At 36.2% G+C, this 27,607-nt stretch overlaps 2 protein-coding genes across 2 annotated transcripts in view; one reads left to right on the top strand and one right to left on the bottom strand.

Moving 5' to 3' along the window:
- Positions 1-1,828: 1,828 nt before the first annotated feature.
- The window catches only part of LOC119066131 (S phase cyclin A-associated protein in the endoplasmic reticulum), a 32,894-nt gene continuing 7,115 nt past the window's right edge, over positions 1,829-27,607 (top strand). The window contains exons 1-7 of the mRNA XM_037168421.1: positions 1,829-2,064; positions 2,127-2,275; positions 2,674-3,066; positions 3,130-6,328; positions 6,395-6,649; positions 6,710-6,833; positions 9,741-9,880. Coding sequence (XP_037024316.1) covers positions 2,185-2,275; positions 2,674-3,066; positions 3,130-6,328; positions 6,395-6,649; positions 6,710-6,833; positions 9,741-9,880 — 4,202 coding nt within the window. The 5' untranslated portion in view covers positions 1,829-2,064; positions 2,127-2,184. The remainder of the gene's footprint in view (positions 2,065-2,126; positions 2,276-2,673; positions 3,067-3,129; positions 6,329-6,394; positions 6,650-6,709; positions 6,834-9,740; positions 9,881-27,607) is intronic.
- Positions 22,585-25,237, bottom strand: LOC119066132 (phenoloxidase 2-like). The gene is made up of 3 exons (XM_037168422.1): positions 24,524-25,237; positions 23,869-24,464; positions 22,585-23,808 (listed from the first exon to the last, which is right to left on the bottom strand). Exons 1-3 carry the CDS (start codon positions 25,221-25,223, stop codon positions 22,951-22,953), a joined length of 2,154 nt encoding a protein of 717 aa, XP_037024317.1. The 5' UTR covers positions 25,224-25,237; the 3' UTR covers positions 22,585-22,950.

Below are 27,607 nucleotides of genomic sequence, written 5' to 3' on the forward strand. Positions count from 1 at the left end.
TATCGCGAAAGTCGACTTAGTACAGGGACAACTTAATCTTCTATACGTTATTCCCTTTAAATAGCCTCAATACGAACAAAACACACTATACGGATAATAGCGGTAGAGTCGAAATTTTGCTTGATTTTGCAAGTGGTTCCAGGTGGTTCCGGGTGGTACCTGTGGTCCAATCGAAAAGTGATGTATGGAAGGTGCCCCTTATTTTTGATAATGTACAAGTCGTCCATACATCATTTTGTCCAAAAACTTCAAATTTAGCCGATATAATTTTGGGTCATTTTGACTCTGCCGCTATTATCCGTAGATTGTGTGTTGTTCGTATTGAGGCTATTTAATTCCCTTGACTGAAAGTCATGATCCTATGTCAGAAAATAAGCCTGGATCTGTGATCTGTTTCATGAAATGGTGACAAAAACGGAAAATCGATAGATGTATATAGTCACCCTTGAAAGCAAGATAACTTGATCAATTCTGAACCCATTTAAAAAAACTTGGTTTCCTTCGAGGAGGAATAAAATTGAGGTCAGGTTCGTAGATTAATGATCTAGGAGTTATTCCCAAAGGCATTTTGTCTGGTTTTTGATGGCGCAATAACTCGAATTACCGAAGCTGAATAAGTGATGGCGCGATTCAAGTAATCAAATTCTTTATGTCTAGTTCGTAGACATACCGGCCTAATGATCTCGGAGTTATTTCCAAAAGACAAAGCGGAAAGATTTAAGCATAATCATAAATAGGCCTCTTGAAGAAAATTATTTATTCACGCTTGCTCCTGAAACAATGCAATTTGTTGAAAAGTTAAGGTCATTAATCAGAACAGCATCAGGAGAAACACGTTCCACAGATTACCTATTAGAAAAAAAATCGATTGCAATACAAAGATGCGGCATGCTTTCTTGGAACATTAGGAAGGAAACGAGCAGATGATTTTTGCTTACTGTAATTTTTGTTGACGAAAATATGTTTTTTTACTGGCTGTGCCATTATGAACCGTCTTTTTTCGCTTAATTAATTTTGAGTAAGAGATTCATTCGAATTTCTGTCTGGTCTTTTGGAGGCATTGGATGGCTGTGAACGCATTTATGAAAATTTTCTTTCCTTCTGTTAAAAATGTAATTCTTGAAATCTAGTTCGCAAATGGACAATACCAGCCTAATGATCTAGTAGTTATTCCCTTGACTGTCAGTCAGGAGTCTTGTTTTTTTTTCGTTTTTTACCCGTTCGTTAATGTTAATGCTATATTGGCGCAACCTCCTCATATACAACCTTGGATTTTATGGCTTAAGATTTATTGGCAACTATATGACCAGGTCTCTTACTTTCATCGATCAAAGTATCTTTAATCTGTTGATTTCAAATCTTGTACTTCATTTCTTTTAAATGCATTTTACTATTTAAAGGACTATATTACCCAGAGCTTGTCAATTTTTTTTTTGTCGTCCTTATCGACAACAGATGAATAGCCGTATGCGACAGGCTAAATCGCAACAGGCACAATTATCTAATGTGAAGTGTACGATTACAATACACTGTCAATAAAGAATTGAAAATTTCACCTGTTTTGTGTAGTTTTTCCTTCAGATAATCTCGTATGACTGCCACAGATGTAGCGCCCCAAACGAAGTGCAGCTGTGTCACTGTAGTCATCTGGAGATAAAGTTACACAAAAAAGATTTTAAACCCAACTGTATTTCCCTTCATTCTCAATATTGGATGGAAATATTCATTCGGAAAAAGCGGTTAAAACAATTCAAATAGAGGAATAGGCGGTACGCACACCACAAATTTGTTAATGCATTCTTTTAATGGCTTCATTCTTGCTTTTTTTGACATTCTATCAGCCATAAGGAAAGTGCATCTTAAGAATTTTATTTGTTTTCAACCTTCTGCGTAATAAATTCCCTTAAATTGCGACAAAACGCAATTATTCGGTGAAGTTTCGATGAGAAACTAATCAATTGAAGTTTAGCAATTACCAACGGATCGAATATAAATGCCAAATCAGCAAAACTAAATTCTTTTATTAGACACATTTTGAATGTAAAGTAGAAGACGTATATGATGGTAAATAAGTCTGTTCGACCGTGCGAATTTAATCCAATAATCTAACGTGCTTCTTTGTTAAGACTTGTTAGGTAAGCTGACAAAACAAGTGAATCTGAAGACGATCTCGATGCATTCATAATGGAAATGAAAAAAGTATGTGAGCAGGAGGGACGGAATGCAAGAAATTTATTGGCATACCAAATTTCGAGCAGTATCGATTTACACCAAAGTAAGTGAAATGCAAACTCCTTTCCGATAATATTTGGATAGCTCATCCATCGATTGAATCAATTGAAATTTATTTTTGTTTGATGTCATCAAAAAGCAATTCTTTTGTTTTGTCTTCTTTTACACCCACATGGATCTGCTTCAAAACTATGCTGCTGTCTATACTCTAATAATGGAACTATGACATACCTGCTGCCAGATGATTTTTGTTTTTGTTTACATACTTGCATATTTGCTTTGGATAACATCTATCGAAAAAATATGAAGTGAAGTGGTTGTTGTAATATCGTGTGTGGGTGAATACTCAGACATCGATCGCGAATTCTTACATCATGCTCGCGTTTTTTTTTTGCAATGCAATTGTGCCATTCTGACAGAAAATTTATTTTAATTTTTCAGAATGTGACTATCGTAAGCCTCCTGTACCAGCTAAAACTCCAACGAAGAAAATTTTCCGCTCTCGAAATGTAACATCCACATCAGCGTCAACATCGACTGCTCCGAGGGTTCGAAGTGCATCCACCGGACCTCGTGACAAACGCTCCGAACTGCAGGCCCGCTATTGGGCGCTACTATTCGGAAATTTACAGCGTGCTATCAATGAAATCTATCAGACCGTGGAGTGCTATGAGAATTTGTCGTCATGTCAGGAGACGATTCTCGTCTTGGAAAATTATATTCGTGACTTTAAGGGCTTAGCTGAATGGTTTCGCATGTCATCCGATTATGAGGCGACCACAAATCGTCCACAGTCTCTGGCATGGGATGTACGGAAGAGTAATCCAGCACCACGTAATGTTACAACAAATGTTAAAACCATAGGGAATACTCATGAACCTCATCTCAATTTTTCAGCTATGCGCGCCAAAAGTTTATCCAGTTCAAGTCCACCGGTTATGTCAGGAAAATCCAGCCCTTGTCCGAGTTTTTCCGGTAAAAGTAGTCCTTGTTCAACTGCCGAAGAAACTGCGAAATCACAACACAAGAAGCTGATGGGATTAATTTGTGGTCCAACGATTGACTCTAACCCAAAACTTATGGCAAATCCAACAAGTCCACGGTCGGATAAACGAACGCTGGATTGTGTGCAAGAAGTGCGAGTTAATCATGACGAAGCTAAATTGTGTGCAAACGAAAATGAGATTATTCCCACTATCGTGATTGATCTAAATAACAGTAAGCCCCAAAATGCCACGGTGAGCGATGGTCCCTTGGATTGGAACGATCTTATTGACAGTGCTTCGCCAGGAGTGAATGTTTCTGATGGACAGTCTGAGAGCAAATGTGATCAGTATTCGCAAACAGATTTGGAGGACGACAATTTGACTTTGGAGCAGTGGCGTGATAAATATGAACGGAATGTTGATAAATTGCAAACTTCATCCGATCAGTTAGTTAACAATACCGCTGAAAAAGCATCCACTCCTCTTGACATCACCGTCGATCGATTAAATCGAATGGAGAATGCTTTCCTATCCAAGCAGCTAGCTGAAAAGAAGACTTTAGAAAATGGTGAAAATAAGCCCATCGACATTAATAAGGTGTCTGAGGTGAGGAAAACCGCTGCAACGGCTCCAGCACCACTGAAATACTCTAGTGTGGTAAATCGTAATGTTGGCATCACGAAAACAGCTTCATCAACGTCCGTAAAGGCGGTTCAGCCAGTTAGAAGTGCTACGCGAGTACGTCAACCATTAACTAAAAGTGCAACTAATCCTGTTGTGTCGACGCAAATTGAAGTAAAGAAGACACTACGATCAGCCACAGTTCAAAATATTCCGAAATCTGGCACGATGGCTAAATCCAGTACTATTGCTATTTCCACAAAACCGCAGACTGTTCCGAAGCGTCGTGAAAATGTAGTTCCATCTCATGTAGCAAATCGTTTATCAGCTCGTTCGAAAACAATGATCGAAATCTCCAATCGTAACGTCAATAAAATCAACTGTGTCCCACAAAAGTTGAAGCCGTCAGCAAAAGATTGTGATAGTTCATCATCGACTTTAAAAGCAAGCAATGAACGTGTTGGAAGTTCATCGTCCAGTGCTCGTGGCTCTGTTAGAAATTTGACCCAAATAAATCGTGCTGAAACCAACGACCGGCGATCTGAACCAAAGTCAATGCAGAAAAACGATGACAACGATGGTTGGTTGACGGTGAAAGCGAGAAGGAGATCCAGCTTACATTGGGCGAATCGATTTAATCAACCAACCGGTTATGCTAGTCTACCGTCTTTAGCCTTAGATAGCGCGACATCATCCCAATTAAATTTGCTGAGTGAAGAGAAAGCGGATAAAATGAAAAAGGATGGCAAGAAAATTACCAACAAAACGGAAAAGCCAGAACCAAAGCCAGTTATTGATAGTAAATCCAAGCAAGATAATGGACAGTGTAATGGTGTGTCGAAAAGCGATAAACCAAAACTAGTCGGCAAATCCGCAGCCACTAAAAATACTTCAACTTCTAAGTCAATTTCAAAATCGACCGCCAAACCAACCGCGAAGGCAACAAAAACCACCGAAAAGATCACCAATCCAGCAAAGGCTGTAATCTTGCGCGAGAACATTATCCAGCGTCAAAAGTCAGATTTGACTGGCTTAAAGATCACGTCGCTTCATCGGGAATATTTGAGAAAGGAAAAAATAAACAATCGAGAACAGCAAAAGCATGCATCGTCTTCATCCTCAATATCGTCCGGATCACCCAAGCTGACGACTGAGCAAAGTGGTGACATGACTTTTTCTGAACTGTGTAACACCTCCGTAGACATGAAAATCCAAACCAATATGGGCCTGTCGAAAACCATTTCGGATTTGTATTTTGACAGCCGGGGACAAGATGACTTTAGCAGCGATGAAACTGAAGATAAAGACGATGTTGACAACGATGAAGACCAAAGAAAATTGTTTGAAGAGCAGGAAAGTTTGGAGCGTCAAATACGAGAATTGGAAAATACGGAAATTGATATCGATACAGAAACGGATGAAAACGATTGTGATGTTATCCTTGGATTGGAAGAGAATGAAAGTGGCGACTATTTGTTCGATGAAAATATGAGTCTGGAGATGCGGTACCAGTCGTTGTTGAGTGACATGACTGTCGGTGAAAGAAACGAGACGTTGGCAACTTTGCAATTGATTGTGAGCCGACATCCTGGTCGTGCACAAGAATTACATCAGAAATTATCTAGCCCATCGAGAAGACGGTCATTGCATGAAACTTTGAAGAAATATCAGATTAAACAGGCCCGAGCGCATGATAAGAGAGAGGCCTTAAACAAAGAGAAATCGTTGAAAATACAATTGTTGCTTGCACGCGTCGAAGACGTTAAGGAAGCCAAACAAAAACTTATTGACGATAAACGCATGCGAATGGAAAAACGACTTCAGAAGGCAGAAGATAATCGCAATCAATATTTAAAGACCAAAGTTCGAAAAGCCCACGACGAAGAGGCAAAATTGAAGGAAATTGCATTCATCAAAAATTTGGAGAGAGAAAACAAAAAGTTGGATTTCATGGAGTCGTTGAAAGAACAAGAAGGTCGATTGCAGGACTTGGAACAAGAGCGCCAAAAAAGAGTGGAAGAGAAAGCAGCTAAAGAAGCAGCGGTTGAACGAAGGCGGCTAGAATTGGAACTAGAACGTAAAAAGAAATTGGAAAAGATGGACGAGACAAGACGGGAACGCGAACAGCGAATCGGTCAAATGCAAGAACAAAAGGAGAAAATGCGACAGCAAATAGCACGAGACAAGGCCAGAGATAGAGAGGAACGCCTCCAAGCCTTACAAGCCCAACAGCAGCAGAAGACTGAAGAGCTTCAACGGAAAATAATCCAAAACCAACAAGAATCGGCCAGAAGACATGAAGAAAATATTGAACAAATACGCCAACGTGCGGTCGAATTAAGCATTCCAAGCAGAAATACTGACGAAAATGGACCGGATCGAAGTGACGGCGGTGATTTGTCGTCGGTGGTTTCTGATGTTTCTCGAGAGCAATTGTCGAAGGGATCGAAGAAGAAGTTTAAAAAATTGAAGCAGAGAATGCAATCGAAGTTAGTTGTCAATCGAAAATGCTTTCTAAGTTCACACATCTAATAAACATTTTCTGTTCATTTTAGAACGGAGGAATACATGACAGAAATGCAGCCAGTACCAGCTTATATGAAACGTGAAAGTGAGGTTCCGAAGCTCCTAGGCATAATCAAGAAAGGCGGTGGTACTCAAGGAATCGAACGACCGTTAGGTCAACTGTTACGTTTATTGGCAAAGGCTCAAGTATTTGATTTCCAATGCTTTTGGCTGTTAGATGGTCTAGGCACTCTCGCCCAGGTGATAATTGACGGAATGACACCGAACTCGGATGTGTCCCGAAAGTAAGTAATTCTGGACAGGAAGTTTATAAATTTTTCACTAATCCAATACTTCAACTATAGAGCAATCATATTGGCTGTGCAAGCGTACCGGAATTCCTGTTCTCCGTGTCCACAAATTTCTCGTCATGCTGTGTTAGGAAATTCAATTACAATTATCTGTGATGTTCTCTTGCAAAGTCTTCAGGTAAGATTTTTAGTTTCAGTTTTATTGCATGGAATATTCTCAATCGATTCAGAATGTGAATATGTCGCTGTGATGATTGGGATTGGAAAGTAATTAAATTTTCGCCAAACTTTTCAAAGTCATCGTTGTTATTGGAAAAAAGGGACTCTCCATACGTGTACCTTGTATAAAGTTCCTTATAATCTTCCAGTTGTACGTAAATACGGAAAAATCGCAATCTCGATAATAATCATTCACGTAAATCTGTTACTTCCATTGTTTATTGTGCAAATGCTTGAAGATAAATCTTTTACTTCATTTGGCTGAGTATAGTATATAAGAGAACCTGGAGATCAGCCTTTATTTTCATTGTCGTTGACGTTGATAACAGATGACAACATGCGGAAACTTAACTCGTTCGCATTATCACATCATTTAGTAATAGCTTAACTTCTTTTTGGACTTCTCTCCACTGTCTATTAATATAAAATCCTCCATGTAAGAAAATAAAGGGTCTGTTAAGTTTGGATCATTTCGAAATAGCAGTAAGCTATAAAAGTACTGTTATTGTAGTGAAAACTTAAATTTTAAATTTTTGTAAAAGGAGTGAACGAACGAAAAAAGAAGAAAATCTATAAACGATATGTAAATGGAAGGTAATTCTGCCCTTATGCCCTTCGTCTAATTTCGCATGAGATGCAAGTAGGGAGTAGTGTTTAGTGGCTGCGAAACGACTTTGAAGTTCATATGAAAACGCATCGTACCGCATAGAAAATTATACATTTTCAAGGGCGTTGCGCAACTCTAAACATTTTTTTTTACTTTTTAATGTTCCACGTGCAAGCCACTGACGAAACGAGTTGAATGTATTTGCTTGAAAAACTATTTCCTGAAATCCTATTTGCTTCAAATACTACTTGCTTCCAATCCTATTTGCTGCAAATCCTATTTCAATCTACGGAATAATCTAATCAACCCGAACCATACACATTTTCTACCAGAAAAACGTCGTCACAGCTGTGCCCGTCCTGATTAATAGCAAATTGAATTTAAATAATGTCCTTCTAGAAACAGCAACCGCATCATTATTACAATAACTATAAATTTTATGCACCTGTGTCCAAATGTTTATTTTAACGATTTGGTGATTGTGATCCTAAGCCGAGGGCGCGGATTATAATCCAACTCGTCAAAATAAACATTTGGACATAAGTGCATATCATTTTTTATGTGTCGATGCCGTCGATGCAAAGATAAACGCACACTCCCTTTTCGAAATGATGCATAATGTTAGTCTTACCACACAGAGACATATAAGATCTATTACTTCTCTTGTTTATGGTAATAACATTTTCTTACCTAAATGGGCAATGCCATTGTGTTGTGATGTGTGGACCGGCTACATATCTAGGAAGCTAGAAATAAAAGACCAAAAGTTTCTGTTTATGAATAGAGGATCTCCTAAAACATTTTCGAATATAAGAAGGCCGTGGGACACCGGAAATACTCTCAAAATAGCCGTTTTTACATCACTAATTCCCAAATTACATGGATTTGCCCATTTGATGCAAAATCTTCTACTTCAATGGTTTAAACATTAGGGTGGAGTGATTTAAAAAAAAATATTTTATTTCCAAAATTGACATGGTGATGGTGTCCGCCAGAGCCAGCTGATCATTTTTACGAAAACCATTTTTTTTTAATTTCACATTTTAAGGTTCTAAAATAGCTCCTTTGAATTGTTAATTAGCATACTGGAGCTATGCGGTTTTTATGTTCAGTTTGGATTTTTTTGTTAAATAAAGAAGTGAAGAAGTAAAAAAAAGGTTACCCAATTTTTGAAAAGAGCATTTTCATAAAGTTCACAAAAATATTTTTTTCAAATTCAATGTAATAGTAAAATAAACCTTGTCCTTTCCTCTACATTTGAGGACCAAGTTCGTCGTACCGATCGGAAAATTCTTTACACGTGAAAAATGCTCTACTCAAAAATTGGTCGTGCGGCAACCTTAAAATGTAAAATTTAAAAAAATTGTTTTCGAAAAATGATCAGCTGGCTCTAGCGGTCGTGGCACACCATGTCCATTTGGGAAATATTTTTTTTTAATCACTCCACCCTATATAAACATTCAATTTATATTTTAAAAAACCTAAACTAGAGTTCATCTCATATTATTGTCATTTTTGTCGATAACAGATGATTATAAATACATTTTTATGAAATCATGATTTCATCGGATTTTATATACGCAACTTCCGAAATAAATCTGGCAAAATGTCAACTGACATTAAACTGATCAAGATCATCGAAATCGTAGATGATCAAAGTACTGCCTGTTTGAACAGAATACTTAATTAATCAATCCAATACAAAAAAAGCCTAATCTCTCTTCGAAATCAGTTTTACACTTTTTTGTTGTTAGTAGAAATATAGAACTACGTATTCCATGGAGGGCTCATTCATTCGATAGAATTTATTAAAGTGGATCAAATAAGTCAAATTAAATTCTACAAAAAGTGAAAACTACGACTTATCAAGATCAAGAACTAGTAGAATATTTCTTCCTTCAAATAGCACAAACTTAGTTCGTCAGAATTGTTTCCAAACTCGGTGTTTCCCTTGTTCTATCAGCACCACCGACATTTCTGTATACAATTGGTATGGTGTGGTGGAAATATTTTGTGTAGAAATACATGTACATGTTCTCATTGGTGTTTTACAAGTGGTATATACTCATACATAAGTTAATAATACGTTTACGTGACTTTATATAATATTGATTCAAATTCCTCAATTGCGATACAATTTGCGCATATGTGCAAAAAACCAAAAACCAACAACAAAAAACCATCATGCACCCTTCGTACATAGTTTAAAAAAAAGCGACAATATCCTTTAACACAAACGTACAATATACATGATTTCAGATAGCAGATGAAAAAACACCTTCACATCCCGTTGAGCTGTCGACTGAACTTATGTTGTGCTGCACGGTTGCCTTGTCCCCTTCCAAGTCGGTGAAACAGACACACCCAAAACTCGTGGAACGCCTTCCTGATCTTATAAGGTAAGTACACACGCACTGTTTTATTGTTATATCTATATATATCGTTCACCATCTCCGAATAAAATGCTATATAAACAATGCATTTGTATAAATGACGGAGAACAGAGATGACTGTATGGTGTTGTGTGCTATAAAAGTTACCATAAAATCGGATCTTGCGCAAAGATGATGGTACGCGCGTATATTAATATACATATATAACGCGTTTTATTATCACTGCACGGACGCACGACTGTGTAGTTAAATTGAATTATAATTACTGTAGTGTAGGTGTGGTATTGAATAATTAAATAATTTTTTTTTATTTGTTTTATTATGTAGACTAATAAATTTTTTATCTACCACACTATCTGTGGAATTATGCACATACGATGACCTTGTTATTATGCATTAATGTATACACTTTCATGTTGAATATTTTGTTTGACAAAGAAAATGACACCAAGGAAATTAAATTAAATTAAAAACAAGGCATCAGAACAGTCGGAGCGTTTGCTGCGACTTAGCCCCGTACAGCCCGTAATCCTATTTCGTCCGCAACCATAATACGTCCGTAGCCCTAATAAGCCCGGAACCCTAATACGTCTACAACCCTCTAATGCGTCTGTTACCAAAATGCAAGTCAAGTTGGGCATGGTCAAATTTACTGAAAGTGTTCATTTTTAAAATTGCGCATAGCGCAATTACGAAAGCCCGTACGAAGTACCTCTCAAATAAAACCAACAATTTACGACATTATTTTAGAAGTCCAAAATTTTTTGGCAACTTTCCATTGGGTATTCAATTACCTCTCAAATGAAACAAAAACTAGCAAAATCGGATGAGATTTACTCGATTTATGTGCAAAAAACACTTAGGGCCGAGTAACGACCTTTGAGCCCTCCCAACAAGCCCACGTTGCATCTTACCCAAAAACAATGTTCAGCAACTTTGTTCTACTCGTCAATACCTTTCATTTGATATATCACAAGCAGCTATTGTGTGCGTATTGCGGTAGATATCGTCGAAAGACTGAAAAACACCTATAGGGCCCTAGCTCTGTAGGGGCCGACCCTACCATGCCCATTTTCGAACTTGACCTTACTTTTGTCGATACCAATCGGGGAAAAAAAGAATTTTGTAAAAAGGTTGTGATTTACTCAAGCTAGAGGGGTCACGGACGGACGGACGGACGGACGGACGGACATTTTTTTTATTGCGGATTCGTCATCTATGAACATAACCAAATGCTTTGCCCTTACTGTCTGCTTCCAATTCGACGTGTTACAAACGGCATATTAATCTTATAAGCCCCCAGTACTTCGTACGGGGCTAAAAACTCGATTGTGACGATACACTTTTAACAGGCAAGATGAAATTAAGTCTCAAACTAACACTGAACGCTTGCACCGAGAACGTTTATTTATCCATTTAGAAAATGGTAATCGTATTCTCGATCGTATCGCAACAAAATCATGAATCTGTCACTGCATTTGTATAAATTATATCCTTAGTGCTTGATGCAAAATCTATCGCTTCAATATTTTCATCATACACACCGCTATATAAGAGAACACCAGCCAGAGCTCATCGCTAATTCTTCTCGACGTTGTCGATAACAGATGCTTCTAGAGGGTTATGCGGATCTCGTTGTTTGTTGTCTGCAAACCTGACTTAAACAAAATCAGGTTATCCAGGTCCAGAGGGACAATTTCAGGTTATGCTGAGGGACAATATCAGGTTGACCTAAGGAACAATTTCAGGTGGGCTTCTTCCTTGAAAATAGTCAAAAGAACGTAAGAACTCACCAGGTCAACCTGAACTTGAATAAGAATTTCGAGTTGGGTCGCGCGAGCTGGCAGGTCGAACCAGATTATGAAAACAGCTTCACAAAATCGGGTCCTGAGTTCAACCCAAAAGATCGATCCAAACTCATTCCTGGATCATTTAATTGATATTTTTGCAGTTTGGCTTTAAAAATTCAGCTTAGATTTAAACGAAACCGACAGGCTAAGTCAGGCAAAATAAATGTAACATTCCTTCATCATGTAACATGATTTTTGTAAAGATTTTGTGCGAATAGAGAAGTTATTAGCTGTTTCACTTGAGAGCAAAATGAAACTTAATAGGGCATAAAATGCTACTGAATCATCATGTAAATCATTGCAGCCTTCCTGTTGCCGATAGGAACCTGTCTAAGATGTCAGGTCCTATTGCAGCAATTTCCGAAGGAACCACCTCGTAGTCTCCGAGCATCCTGCGTCTTAGTTCAAGAAATTTGGGGCAATTACATATCAAGTGTGCACCCGTTTCTTCTTCTAGATCGCAGGAACCTCTCGGAGTGTCCGAAAGCCTCAACTTATTCATGTGCCGATTCAGCCCGCAATGTCCCGTAATCGCTCCTACTACTCTTCTAATGCGATTTCGGTCCATTTTGAGGAAATCTTTGGCCCATTTTTTGTTAGGCTTAGGGAAGAAGCATTTCGTGTGAACTCCTCCATTATACGTTTCCCAGCGTTCTGCGTGTTTACGCTTGACCCAGTTATCCAGTGCTCTTTTACACTCCGACTGGGGAATCGTAAGGTACGGTTCTGGCCCGTTTGCCTGAGTTGCCGAGCCTTCTTTGGCCAGTTTATCCGCTTCCTCATTTCCCTCCACGCCGGAATGTCCTGGTACCCAGACCGAATTGATCCGATTGATCCTGGACGACGTTAGAGTCGTACTTGTGTAAACAAATTTCTTTGCTATCGGAAAATGAAAGTCGGCTACCACAGTTTCAGTGGCACTGAAATCTAATTTAGTGGGGTGAATTTCAACAAATTTTCTACTCGCACTGAGTAATCAAGGTAAACGTTGATTTTATCTGATCCGTATCAAATGTATCTTGATGGCAACGGGCAACTCTGTATTTGTTTAAACTCTAAACCAACCGACAGTATCACTTTAGTGTTGTGAGAACCATTCAAGTGGAATGCACATGATATATTCAAGTGTCTTAATTTAAAAATCGGCGCGTACAGAAAAAAAAAGTTTATTTATTTATTTTATTCATCCCACTGCAAATATAATGTGTGCCTGCGCATAATATTAGAGTGTACCGCATTTTTATTCCACTCTGTATTCGCTACTTTGACACTACACAATGTTACCCTTGCGCTGTTCATTTCAGCATTTCTATTTATCCAAGCGCTTATACAAGAATAGGGAATGCAATTCGAGTAGAACGAACTGTGTATACATCGTTGAGAATGTACACAGTGATTTTGATTACTATTAACAATGGACTAAATAAACAATTTGAATAAAACGGCACAAATGTCACATACACACGATACTTATATGCCTGAGTATTGCCACAAATTTGGTTGCAACGGATTAATATTTTGAAATGTGTTTATAACATGACCGCTCTCACATTGACGGATAGTTAAAAAACAAAATCTTAACAACATCTCAACATTATTGAATAATTGTAGAAATTCGATTGTTCTGCAGTCTATTGATTGTAAAACGGATTCTGTGAAGTAGCCTGTATCATCACAGCCGATTGCTGATCGAAATAGCACGACCTTCGTTAACTGCTACTACTTTCGAATTTTCCATTGAAACATCTCTCCTAAAATTTTAGATTTTGTCAGGGTGTAATGAAAATTGTTGTAGAGTCCACGTGTAAAATGGATTCTATTACTTCGCTCTTGATAACAACGCAATCTTCCCTCCTATTGTGATTACTAATACATATTTGTGTCTAGCTAATACCATTTGTAAAGGAAATACCGCCGGTATATACTCTGTTTATTGCTATGAAGTCGAGGCTATGTTTCCTGTGTATTTTAGGAATTGAGATCTTTAATTAAATATTGGCTGAACTGCTCGAATAGATCTTCTCAATTGATACTGGGTAGGAAGCTTGTTTCTGTACAGTCAAGATTATATTTTAGAAATAACTAGCGCATCACGATATGACCATTAATAAGTTGTTTTTTTAATGTTAAAATCTATTACTTCATTTATTTCAACAAGAATGTTATATTAAAAAAAAGAGCGAATATCAATGGAACTCTCTGAGAAAATTGGTATAAATTAGATTTGATAAAGTCAGTGGGATGGCAATTTTAGGCAGGACATGACGCAAATATTGTCTTTAGAATTTCAGCGAAGAAACCCAGTGTATATATCTTTCAGTATAGATTCTAAATTATGACCAGATGTAGTCACATGAGCCAATGGGTCTTCTTTGAAACGGTTGCTCGACTAGGTTTTTGCCCGACTGGCCTAATTTGTCACCCAATCAAAAGTTTTTATAGATCTACCATTGTAAATATAGTGTTTGAAAATACAAAAGAATTAGATTAGAACCCCCTTAAGTGATCAACCATTCTATTTTACAGTTATAGTGAAATTTGAAGATACTGCTCCCTCGATTTATTTCTAAAATTTAAGAGAACTATGCCAATCCAAATGAAAGGTGTGCTGGTAAAAATGTACAACATTTTATTATTCATCAATTACTCTCAACGAACTCAACAATCTGTTATGCATAAACAAAAAAACAAAATCGTTCGGTAAATTTAGAAACGAAAGACTGCTCATTTCCTTTTTACACAAACATGTAGTTATGGTGTTGCCATTCCATATCAATTCTTTTAAGCAGATGCATTAATTCAATTTTATTACAATAAAAATGGTACAACAATAACATCACTCTCGTAATGCAAACATTGTTATGACATTGCTTAAAGCAGCAGAGTGTTTTCCATCAAATTTCAATCACTCTACTATTGTACTGATATATATAGCACAGCACTTTTATAGCCATTTAAGCGACCTCATGAGTGAACATTATTCACTGAATATCGATTATTGTTTTGACATTAAAGATGGATTTGTCGTATATATGTACACAATTTACATAAGTAGTATACGAACATCTTAAAATCTTTTTACAGAAAAACAAATCGAAACCATCAAGACTCGGATTTATAAAGTTTATATGCACATATCGTCGGGCCACCGTGCTAGCACATAGTACAAACGTTTGGATAAAATTGACATTTCGTTATGATTAGAGAGTATACTGTCAGTATGTTTATTGTCAAAAATGTCAAAATCTAATTTGAGCTCAAATTTTGTGTGAGTTTTCCTATTTCAAATTGTATATGTGCCGCAGAATTGATCTCTGGTTGTATATAGCATATTTCGGTAGCCATACACCACACATGATGAATTGATTTTTCATTTTCGTATAATATTATTTTTGGTGCAATCATAATATTTAGTCTTCGGTTGGTTTTTTTTTGGCTTCTCTCGTTTCGTATGCGTTTGCCACAGATGTGATTTATCACTTTTGAAAGTCCGTATTATTTGCCCTGACTTACAGATAAGTTTTTACAATTTCCCATACTATATGGTGTCATTCATAAAAGACAGTCGTGTTTTCGGTACAAAGCTAAAAAGCTAGAAAATAAAGCGGATGTAATTTATGAAATATGCCCTTGCCCATTTAGTAGAACATCTAAATATGGAGAGAATTTTATACAATAAGTATTTACGTACCCGTTTCGGACGATTGATTTTAGGTAATTTCGTTAGTTGCTACAAGCGAAATCATACCTCACATCATCCGTTCCAAACAAGTGCATATACAGCTTTTCATGCAAGGGACAAAAATTCAAGAAAATTGCCGTTCTCATCGGTCCCATTGCATCAAAACTAGTTGTTCACAGATAAGGTACAAAAGATTTTCAAGGATTTCTTTGAATTCTTTATTGGCTTTGAATCTATTGAATCTATTTGAAGGGTTTCATTCTTGGGGGTACCACGTTTCAGCTAGTTATACTTTGTGCGTGGATTTTTCTGCGACTGTGCATGACACACGAAACATGTAGCATTGTAGCATGGAGTTTTGGTCTTTCTCCTTCAATGCAGAACCTAGTAGCTGCTCCAATGATTGTGAACACAATCTTCAGAGGGGGATATAGGTGTAGCATTGTAGCATGGAGTTTTGGTCTTTCTTTCAATGCAGGACCTAGTAGCTGCTCCTATGACTGTGAACACATTCTTCAGAGGGGAATTTAGATGGTTTTGCTTACTTACAACAGTGTCTTTACTACTTAAAGTATGAGAAAGGCTTTTCTCGTTTCTCTAGGAGGCAAATTGATTACGTTTTTTAAGCAAAAAAAATATTGTCTTTGTGGAGACTTATTCCTTCTAATGTAAGAACTTTCCATGGAATTATGCCGATGTTGTTCAAAACTAAACTATAACAAATTCTGAACGTGAAAAAATATTTCTTCACTAAAATAACTTCATTCCAGTTCAGCCACACTGAAACTTTCATTAAACATCTACTTTTACCTTTAAAAGTTTCCATAAAATATGTTTTCACCTACAAAAACTCTAGCTCTATGTGCACACACCTTTCCCTTTTTTCCGTTTTATACATACACATGAGAATCTAAGTGAAGTTGGAAATAAAGTTTTCTTAATGTTGCCGAGCAAATGTGTTGAAATTTAAGGGAAGTTATTTCGAATTTATGGTGGTAAGACAACGTTGTCGGTATGTTTGAAAATATTTTTTTTTCCAACTTTGTTATTCTGCCATTTCGTGACATAAAAAATTACTGGAAATTAACGATTGGCGCAAATAATAATAAAATTTCACGACGTAGGGAAACTAAGCTAAACTCAACACAATGTATCACGTTATCACGTTTTGTAGTAACATTTTTATGTAACGATGTAAAATTTTATTTTTAAAGTACACATTGCCGTTAGGTACGGATTTTGTGCACACACAGAAGATTACTTATTACACGGAATCGCGACTTTAGATTTGGAGAAAGGGTAGAAAATTACGGCCAGACTGGAAGGTAGTCTTTGAAGATACGTACACTTTTTTTAGGAACATGCCTGTTGTACGCACGTAAAATTTGCTTTTTAGCTAGTTACTCGATTCCCTACACATATTTAAATTACTCGCCACCCGTTCCTCATTGATATGCCAAGCCTAAAGTAACATCACATTGCTCATGCATTGTTACTGAATAGACCATCCAATAATTGAATTGATCTGCACAAACATCATTCCTTGTACCCCTTGTAATATATTTATATGATATACACACACCTAACCCCTGACTTATTTAATTTTGTTTGTTTGAAATGAATATGATATGTAAAATTTGCGACATATGTAAACAAAAGAGATGAGTCAATCAAAAAGCAATGACGAGGGCTAAGCGCATAATAAAATTGGTGTTTCTAAATGTAGCGTAAATAACATGTGGACAATATCCATGTATCCTTTTATGTTTATGTTGTGTACATAGGTGGCAGAGTATAAATGCATACCGTACAATTTACTAATGCTTATTTTTACAAAAATGCATTAAGAAGATTATGTTTATGCCTTATGCTTAATCGAGTGTATGCTCATAAATAGCACTGACTGGTGGTAACAAAGCTAGTTGATGGTTAGCGTTTCTCGATGGAGAAATGTCCATTATTTGCTAATATAGTTGCTGGTCCAGAAACAATTTTCAGATTTAATTTTCATTGTTGCTGTTGTGTAGTTTTAATCGCTTCATACTCAGAAAGGGACTACGGCCTGAACCGATTTAAATCGGACGCCGATGCATATTCACCTTGTCTATTTATTCTTGATCACAGTAGTGAACAGCATCAGTCGTCCATTACATCTATTCTAGTTTCAAATCTAGCAACCAAAACTTTGTTACCCGAAAGATGTTGGACGTTGCGGTTTCGAACATGGCCATTTTTTGTAGGAACGGTGAATGTTGTTCTAATTATGCAACTTAAAAACTTTGGTTGTGTGAAGACTTGTAAGACTTGTGTCTACACATTCTTCATTAAAAAATATTAATAAATTGGCCCGCAGATATGGCAGAAGAGATTTTCACGCATCCTAGGGAAGTATATTAGGGAGCACAGTTTTTCAAAAGTCGATTCACTTGATCACAAAATAGAATACTTGAAATGAGCTGAAGTCTTAGTGTGTGGCTCTAAACTAAACAGTATCGGTTCACTGGATCATGAACTAGAGTCCTTGGAGTTTAGAAGAAGAATCCAAAATGAACGTGAATGGATGAGATCTGAATTTGTTTTAGCCCAGCCAGAGTGTTGATATGTTGAGCTCTGACTGTCACACCCTTTTCTAAGGTCTTAACAAACAAAGTAGTAGATTTTGTGCATTGATACTTGAGATAAAATCTTATTCAGACCAGCCATCTAGTTAAAAATTCCGTAAAATTCCGTTGCAACTGGCACCTAAATTAAAACGGCTTTAGAGGATAAATTTCATATAGATTTTTAGTGCACTGTCTGTACAGGTGCCACTAGAAAATTTCGTTGAGTCAATACCTTCGTGATCTACGTAGAGCTAGATTCTTTCAGAACTTATTATATTAATAGTATGTCATAGTACTTACTCCTTTCTTTTGTATAATGATTAAGCTTATATCTCGTTTTGTTTCAATTAAGTTAATAATATACACAAATGTTTAAATATTTTAATTGATAATAATTGTTCCGATTTGTGCGCATCCAATAAGAGCTAAAATGGAATCACTAATCAGAACAATGACTACATTTAGTTTAATTGGACATTAGCGACTAAATTATCATATTTTTGCATAATTTTCTGTATTTTTTCGTCTCATCAACAATTATAACGTGCACTCATAAAAATTTATTTAAATCATTGGACGGCCAGATAATCACGTACATATTCCATCGCTCTACACTATACCAATTACATTAAGGGGATAAACAAACAAATCCGTAAACCTTTTGTAAGCCTAAATTCGCCCGAAAAAAAAATTCTGAAATTATTTGATTAAGACATTACATATTCAGCTCAATTTGAATTTAATAGACACAAAAGTGGGCAACATACTGTGATTTAAATTTATCATCAGTAGTTGGTGCAATTATAACAATAACGTTCTCTTTTTTATGATTCTTTTTCTGTATATCTCTCCATCCGCATTTTATGAAGGGGGTAATCTGAAAAGAAACAGGGTTTGTTATGCATGCGGCAAACGAGACACCGAAAACCATCGACAATATTTTTGTATATTCATAACTTGACTCTATTGTCCTTCCATATGTGGCATTATTTTACAAGCGTAACTAAATATGATACCGTGCATTAGATGTGCGACGAACCCTACTTTCAATTTTACACAGTGTCAGTTTTTTTGAGGGTAGTTTTGAATAAATTATGGCTACAGTTTTTTTCCTCGTTCTTCCTCGTTTCGCATTCAATTATCAAAAAATTTATTTATTAATTTATGATACTATCATGCGTTTAGGCTATACATGAACAACATTTCCCTATAAAATCATTAAATGCAATAAATTTCGAGTTCGTAATGCAGTTAAGCACAAACAGTAGCGCTGCGCGTTCTTTTTTTTCTAAATTTCAATCCATTAGCGAAATCAAATTAACTAATAAAATTTCATGTCCTCGGTTGGCACCCATATTTCATTATACCATCATCAGTTGTTACACGATTAGAGGAATATCTTAATCTTAATTGTAGATCTGTGGATAGCCCCCCGATGAGTTTCTGTTACGAAACGCCACGGGACACTTCCAAAGACATCATGCTGGCGTTTCTTTTTATCACATTTTGACCGTGATTATAGATTGTTGTTGTTGAGTTTATTTTGAAAACCGTAATAAACACATCAGAATGGGATTAGAACGTGAATGGATTTGAGGTGTGTGTTGTGTATATGTTGTGCTTTTGTTGATATTTTCATTTATGATATGATCGTGCTGCGATTTTCGATTTTACGCAATAATCGATTGAACATTTTTTAGATTTTATTTTTCGTAGCCCAGGACTTATGGTTTTGCGGTCACCATAGTTGCATTAAATATTTTACCTCGCCATTTCGCACTTGAAAATGTTTTAAATCTGGTGTGTACAAAAAGTAACCAACGGAAGCTTTTAGCAACCTTTTTTTAACGGTTAAACGGTAAAAATCAAATCGTCTGTTATTGACAACGAGGTTAACAGTAAATGATGATCTGTAGATAGGATTCTTTAATAGGGTAAAACGTATAACATATTAAAGAAGTTCAAAATTCGTAACAGATTGAATCGTTATTTGGCTTACACGCTAGCCGTTTATAAAAAATTAATCTCATTCTAATTAGTCTTATGTCCTTTCGACGTAAACTTTGCGTTCTCAGTTCATAATTCAAGGAATACCCTTCCAGTATTCATTCGATTCTTCCCTATAATAAATCATTATACTTTCTCCTATGGCTTTCGAATGCCCACAAACCGTAACTGAAACAAGTTCAAAGGCATTGTGTATCACACCAGAAACACAATTCTGTCATACATTGGACAGTATACTTCAACCATACACTTCAAATAAATAAATAAATATGTACAACGTATCAATTGATCCCTAAATCATAAAAAAAAATCTTTTTAATTTTATATGTTCATAGTGCGTACACGCGCAACGATATGTATAGTTTTTGCCTCAATCGAGTGCCAATCCATTCACCCCAACCGTATTTTTCGACGATTCTGAGTAGGAGCAAAATGAATGCAGAATTATTTGACATCTGTCTACGTTCCGCATCAAGGATTTGAACTATTTTCCAGTTTTATGTTGATGTTTGGTTACTACAATGCAGTTAAATTTTGAGAATAGAGACATTCTGTTTTTTCGAATAAATATTCATCCGTGAATGGGCTGTGCAGATTTGGTTCGGATGATGGTTCGGAAACGGGTTACAATTAAATTTGATTAATTTTGATTAGCATTTTATTTGCAATTTGGTTATGCAAGCAGTATATTGCTACATCATGGAAACAGGAATATGAGATTTTAACTCAGGGAATAGGTTCAATACATTGAAAAAAGATCCTTGCAGAAACAACCATTACATGACCTTTTATAAACAGTATCCAAATATAACTAATAAATCTACTCGTTCATTTGTTTCAAGTATGTCTCGCTCTTTGGTTATAGTGCAGTTTTTTCCTATAAAGGTGACCATTGGTTTGAGCTCATCATTTATTTTTGTCATAGTTCTCAATAACAAATGACTAGCTGTTCCTAAAGGCTTCAATGTATTTTGAAAAGTTTTTGTCCTTTACAACAATTTTTGATACATGTAAGAATTGCATCATTCACTCACATTTCCAGCCACTGCCCCTTATTTATGTGTTAATTAAATTCAAATTTAAAAGAAAACGTGGCGACAATTTACCAATAGGGACGTAATACACACGTACTTAAGTGTTTATGTATTAAAAAAATACGAAGGGATGGTAATAATCCATGCTTGAATCTTAAATGCGAGAGAGAAAAAGGAAAATTTGTTGAAAATCCCTTAAATAAATTCCGAATTACTTTTCACATAAGCATATCCATCCACCCCTGACGCATCTAAATTTCAACTTGTATACGCTCGATGCCAACAACAACAACAAGAAAAAGCAAGAGACTATTAAAGAGGATTTTTATTTAAATATATTCGCAGGGTGTAAAAATGATATTTTTACAATGATTATGTTGCTTTCCACTTACCATTGATTAGTGAAAATATATTTATTCCATACGACGGCGTACAATTTATAGGCGAACGCTATACCGACTAACATCAACTCAACACTAAATTGAAAAATTAAAAATTTACCGAATTCCTGTTCAACAATTAAAATTTAAGGTCTGCGATCAGGTGTAAAGTACAGCCCCGTGTATATCCAATAAATTATGCATTTTGTTACGGAGAAAATGTTTTTGTCATAGATCTCAATGAAGTAATACCGAAATAATGAGGACAGTGGGATCACAGAGAATTATATTTCTGCATTATGGGATTAAATTACAAGAAGCACATGTTACCTTTTAGACTAATAAAAGTGTATGAACGAAAATATTGTCGGTCCCGTTTCTACTGTTTGTAATTTATTTCGAGCTGATAGTAAACGGTTGGTGGATGTTTTATTACTACAATAGCAGTTCACTGACAAGACGATTATTTCCGTAATTGATAATAAACTTAAGGAGTTAGTGTTATGTATATAATATTTGCTGCAATTAAAGTTGATTTTAGTGACAGACTGGGAGTTCGCTGACAACTTCTTTTCATAACTATTACAGTTCTTTCACTCTGTAAACATACACCTTTTCGTATAATTTACACTCTGCAGTCATTTACCGTCGTCTAACGTTTCTTATTATATCCTTCATAGCAAACCACACCACAAGTCATTATATTAATGATTGCCATATGTCACCGCATCTTTGATATTCCCTGTTTATACTGTTAACTCGCTGATGAATAAATGCATATTTGTTCTGAATCATAAATAAATGATTATGTAGGATGCCACAGTTACCTCTGAAAACCTTTATCTTGCTTTCGCCTGTAACTGAATTATTGATTCGGAATTGTTCACCAAATTCCACAGAAAAAGGTTTTGCTATTGTTCAACAGAAGTTTGAAGGAGTTTTGACTTGCTACTGGAAATAAATATTCCTTTTACTCAGACCATCTATGCCACAGTCTGATAGCACCAGTCATTTTACAGCATGTGCTACGGGTTCTTTTGAATTTAGTTCAATTCTAAAGCCATTATAAATTCCTCGATGAATTCAGAATTCAGCGACTGATGATTCAATTCAAGTCGATGCGATTTATTTCAAAAATCAGCACCAACTTCTGATGATTACTTTAACCAACACAATCCCATTGATCCAATTACAAACACCTTTTATTTCCTCTCTATTCCTCTAAGGTCAGCGAAAATATTATTTTTCTATTAAAAAATTTGAATAATAAGGTCTACCTCCACTGCATAATATTCACTTTGAAACCCTTTCTTGGTGAATTCGATATTGAAACCAAACTCTTGAGAATGTGACGCAAGTTTCAACTGAAATAAAGTGAACGATGGCCTGTATAATATCAGCTTCGATGTGTAAAAATCAAGTTATCAAAGTGTTTAATGCAAAAATTATACTAAATTTATTGAATAAAACTATGGCCGTGATACAAGTCCTAGTAAAAGTGAAGAATTTTTGTCTAGCATTTACGAACGTTTGATTATGGAATTAGTAAATCGAATTTCACATTCTCCGATTGCCATATTTGTTCCCAAATTTTTGAAATCCAACAATGTAGCCACCCTAGCTGGACGATCAAATGGATATCCCATGGATCTCCTATCGGGATAAAGTTGGTCCTTCAATCCACAGAACGACGCGGCATCGTCGCATGGATTCTTCAAGTGTGGTTGTACGACACGATCGAGCTCATAGTTTGAAATCATTACAAAAATGCTGTACAACGATCCATTCGTTGTACCCTTAGGTAAAATCATGTGTTGGGGCCACCCACATCCACAAAATTGGAATTGAGCTCGTGCGGCTGGATCTGTAGGTTGACTGCCAATATTACGGAAAGTCCGTTCGTACGGAATGGTCACACTGGACTCGTCAGATCGGCGTCTTATGATGTTTTTTCCTGGATTCAAATAAACCGTAAACTTGTCCATTTCTATCATCAAAGATCGTTGATCTTCGAATCGAATGAAAGGTAGTCCCCTCTCATCGAATTTAGGACACATGAATATACGACATGTGCCAATCCTTTGAGCGCTGCTGATGTTGTCGACATTAATAGTGTATTCAAACGGTGCGTTCTGCAAGTGAGTAAACTCGGCGTAAACATTGCCTTCTGGTCCGAAATCCAGACCAGTACTCAGATCCACATCAGACGTTTGCCAGAACGTTAACAACAAGTTGGGTGCAGCATTTTTGCCTCTAGTGATTCGAACTCCCACTGAATTTACAACAATTCCACTGTAGGCGATTTCCGTGTTAGCGACATACATTGGTTGAAGTCGTTTGTGTCTTTGGAACACTGAGTCGATGAAGCTATGCCATCTCTAGAAATGAAAATTGGTTTTGTAAACTTCGGTGACCGTAATCTTCTCACACAAACTTACGTAAAATATCGGATCTCTCATAGCAGTTGTAACATCTCCCATAACACCAAAGTCCTCCAAATATTTCTGTTCCGGATCATGAACGAAGGCTATAATGTTGTGACCTTCGTTATGAATATTGCCGTAGAGCGTTTTGTTGGGTGAGAGAGCACTGGATTCGATAGCATTCCCTAATATATCGATTCCCAATGGTCCTCTCAATGATATTTGTTGACCATTGGCACCAATCATGAATCCTTGATCGATAGCTTGAAAGATACGATCTCTCCATCTCTCGATATCGGCCAACGATACAACAGTTTCGGTTCGATTAACGTCTTGCAACACTGAATTTTCCGCACGTGCTGGATACGATCGATTGTTCGAACTGCGAACGATTTTTGGGAAATACGCCTCGGGAATAATAGACCGTATGTTGTTCAACGGTCTTACACGCTCCAATCCATTACACATTCTGTCAACGTTATAGCGGATGACAACTTGATTGTGCATGTAGTAGAAAAGTTCTCCTCGCCTATCTTTATTAACGACATTGGCAGGTCCCTCTCCAGGATAAACAAGATGCCAATGCCAGTGATGCATGTTTACTCCGATATCTAACCAAAAGAAAATGTTAGGAATACAACGTAAAGTAACTGTATAATGAGCATAAAACCTTCACGGAAGTAAGCCATGCGCTGTTCAATTTCTTTTTCATTCGAAGTAAATTCCATCGGAATTTTGATAAACTGGCGATTTCCCTGTGCTACAATTGAGGCTTCCTCTCGTGCGGCCGGAAAAACTGACGGATCGATAAACTGATCCGGAAACATATTCACAACGGAAGGTAACATAATGTCCTTCGTATCATCACGGTGCTGCATCGCCACGGATAGAGCGTACTGGAACATGTATAAATTTACCCGATCCTTAATGTAGGCAGCGGTCGATAGCAACGATGATACATCTGGTTGGTCCATAAATAATTTCGTCAACTGTCCAGCCATACCCTTATGAACCTGGTTAAATAACGAGAATCCGCCGGTTCGATTTAGGTTTGCAGCAAAATCCAAATTGGGGGTGGTAGTGAGTGGTGCAAGTGCAACTTTGTTGGTAACATTTTCACCGAATCGTGTTGTGATGTCGGTTCCAATTACACGATATCGATCGGTGAAGAAGTTGTCAGGAAGATCAAACACAGTTTGACCGCCATTTCTGGGAGTGAATATAGGTTCCCTTGGCTTTTGGAATAGTAACAACAGGTTATTCTTACTGTCTGTCATTATTCTTGGGTTTTTGGATTGTTGCACACGCTTTCGTATAAATGTTAGAAATGCACTGATGTAGAACTCAATTCCAACTGACTTGTTGAACATTCGATTTATTGTGTTTTATACATTTTGAAAATCCATCATTTATTTGAAGCAAAACCGCAAAGGATTAACATTTGCGACGAAGTTATCACAGGATTCCTTTTTATCGTTATCTTTGTTGGTAATTTTTCAATTTTCTATTCTTCCGTTTATCTACTACCGGCTTAAGCGATTTTAGATTTTTGTTTCCGTGAGAATTTTTCTGTAATCTCTTCACTTCGATTAGTTGACCGCATAAGAAATGCAGTTAAAAGAGAATCGCGTGCAGAAAACAGACAATATTCTGATTCTATATTGAATTGTATACTTCCTGACATATTGTTCGATTTTATGTTATTTAGTTGTGATATGTGACTAGTAAGGTTTAGCAAGTCTGCAAACGAGGTTTTTTGAATTCGAATGTTGTAAAACTCCACCGTCTCTTTGTGCAAACAAGGTTTTCTTTTAACTTCAAACATGGGATCTGCGTCACGTTTAATTCAACCGCTTAGATCATGATAATAAGCCGTTGAGAGAGGGTTCGAAACATTTGAATTTAGAATTAGAACACAGCATAATATTGTTTTGATTTCGTTTTTTTTTTTTTTTGTTTGAATTAAATCGGTCGTTGCCCAAAGGCTTATTTACATTTCATTATCAAATAAAATGAATAAAGGCTTAAAAGGCAATTCGGGTTTCGGGTTTTATTTTATATATTATATAGCCACACTAAGTGATGAATATTAAATTATTTGCTCACATACAGTGAGAGTGTTTATGTAATTAAAAAGCTTTTCGAGTTTTTCAAATTTTGCCACTGAGATGAATTTTACAGAAAAAAATTAAATTAATTCCATAAATCCCTGGTCGATTATTTACCTAGAAATAATATGCATAACAGGAAAAATATCGAGAATAAAACTAAGCCGGCAACGTGTAAATAAAACCATAAGAAAAATAAACACAACCAACAACCACTTCAACATTTAAACCACAATTCTCTCTACTGTGTGCTTAGATGAAGTGCCGCAAAATTATCCGTTTCCCGTTCAGGGGTGGGTTAGACTAAAATGCTTCCAAAGTTAGAAGTTTTGAAAGTCGACTAATAAATATTAATTTAAAATATCTTGCTCCACTTTCTGTAGCAGTGGCTTATATTACATTGATTACTCTTCAACTGTTGTTAATAAAAATTGTGTTCAGAGTCAGTATTAATAACCACAATCTTCATTTGATTCATCCAATTCATCGTATACCGTACGTACAATAACTACATTTACTTTATGGCTCCCGTTAATTTAATTCTTATTTCACACCTTCTTATCTAATTTGCTACTGCTCTGCTTTGCTGTTGAATTTCTATGAATATTCGACTGTGATGTTGCACAGACGTGTCTGTATTAAATTATTGTGTCCTTTACTCGGTTATACCAAAGGTCTGTGAAAAGAAGAACTAACATTTCTTTTTCTACATTAAAAAACAACGTAAACACGGTATACTTCAAAGTCGAAAATGCTCTTGAAGTCTGTTCAACTGTGTGTTTTATTTTGACTAAAGAAGCAATCGAAAAGTAAGATGAATATGCGTACGGCGAGACAAATCAGAAAGAAAAAGAAATATAAAATTTTGTCGAGACAAGTGTTTGTATGAGCTGACGGGTTAGAGATCTTTCTTTCACATTCTAGTGTTTTCTTGATCCAAGTGGGTAATCGGTTATGTGTTTTTATTATACAGGCATTTTTTTTGGCTAAACCACTCTAAAATGTAGATTCGTGTAATCCGGCAACAGATCCGGCAACTTAGAATTATAAAATCAGGATGCCACGGAATCTGGTTGCTACAGGCATTCAATGAAGCTCTGTACCCACTCATCAAAGCCAAACAACATATTCCAATGAAAAAATAGTGGACAAAGGCAAACTAAGAGTCTTTCTTTGCGTGGCTTGTCCTGACACTTAGGCCTATTTGATAAAACTTGGTCGACAGTCATCACTATAATCATTTACTTTTCTGTAAAAAATATATCCCTTCTGTGTTTCTATATGCACAAAATACACACAAAAAATCCAACGTACGTGTCTTTCAAAGTACTGTGCGAGGCTATCGTACCTTTTCGTTTTTGTCGTGATATTTTCAATGTAGTTTAAAACGTAAATAATACACAAAGACGATGTAGTTAACAGAGATCAATCAATATTTCTAAGAAAAATAAACAATTTTTTATTGATTTTTGCATTAAAAATGAAGTTTACAAATTAAATATTTGTTTTAGCTTAAGTTAAATCCGAAGTATACATTGGCAATTTATTAAAAAAAGAAAGAAGAAGAAGAAACAAAATTCTTTTGCAAGTTCAAATAGATAAAGTGCAGTTCTTTTATTGAAACAAAAATAATTTTATCGAGATTT

This window comes from Bradysia coprophila, chromosome IV (assembly GCF_014529535.1).
Source record: "Bradysia coprophila strain Holo2 chromosome IV, BU_Bcop_v1, whole genome shotgun sequence".
Classification (NCBI taxonomy): Eukaryota; Metazoa; Arthropoda; class Insecta; order Diptera; family Sciaridae; genus Bradysia; species Bradysia coprophila.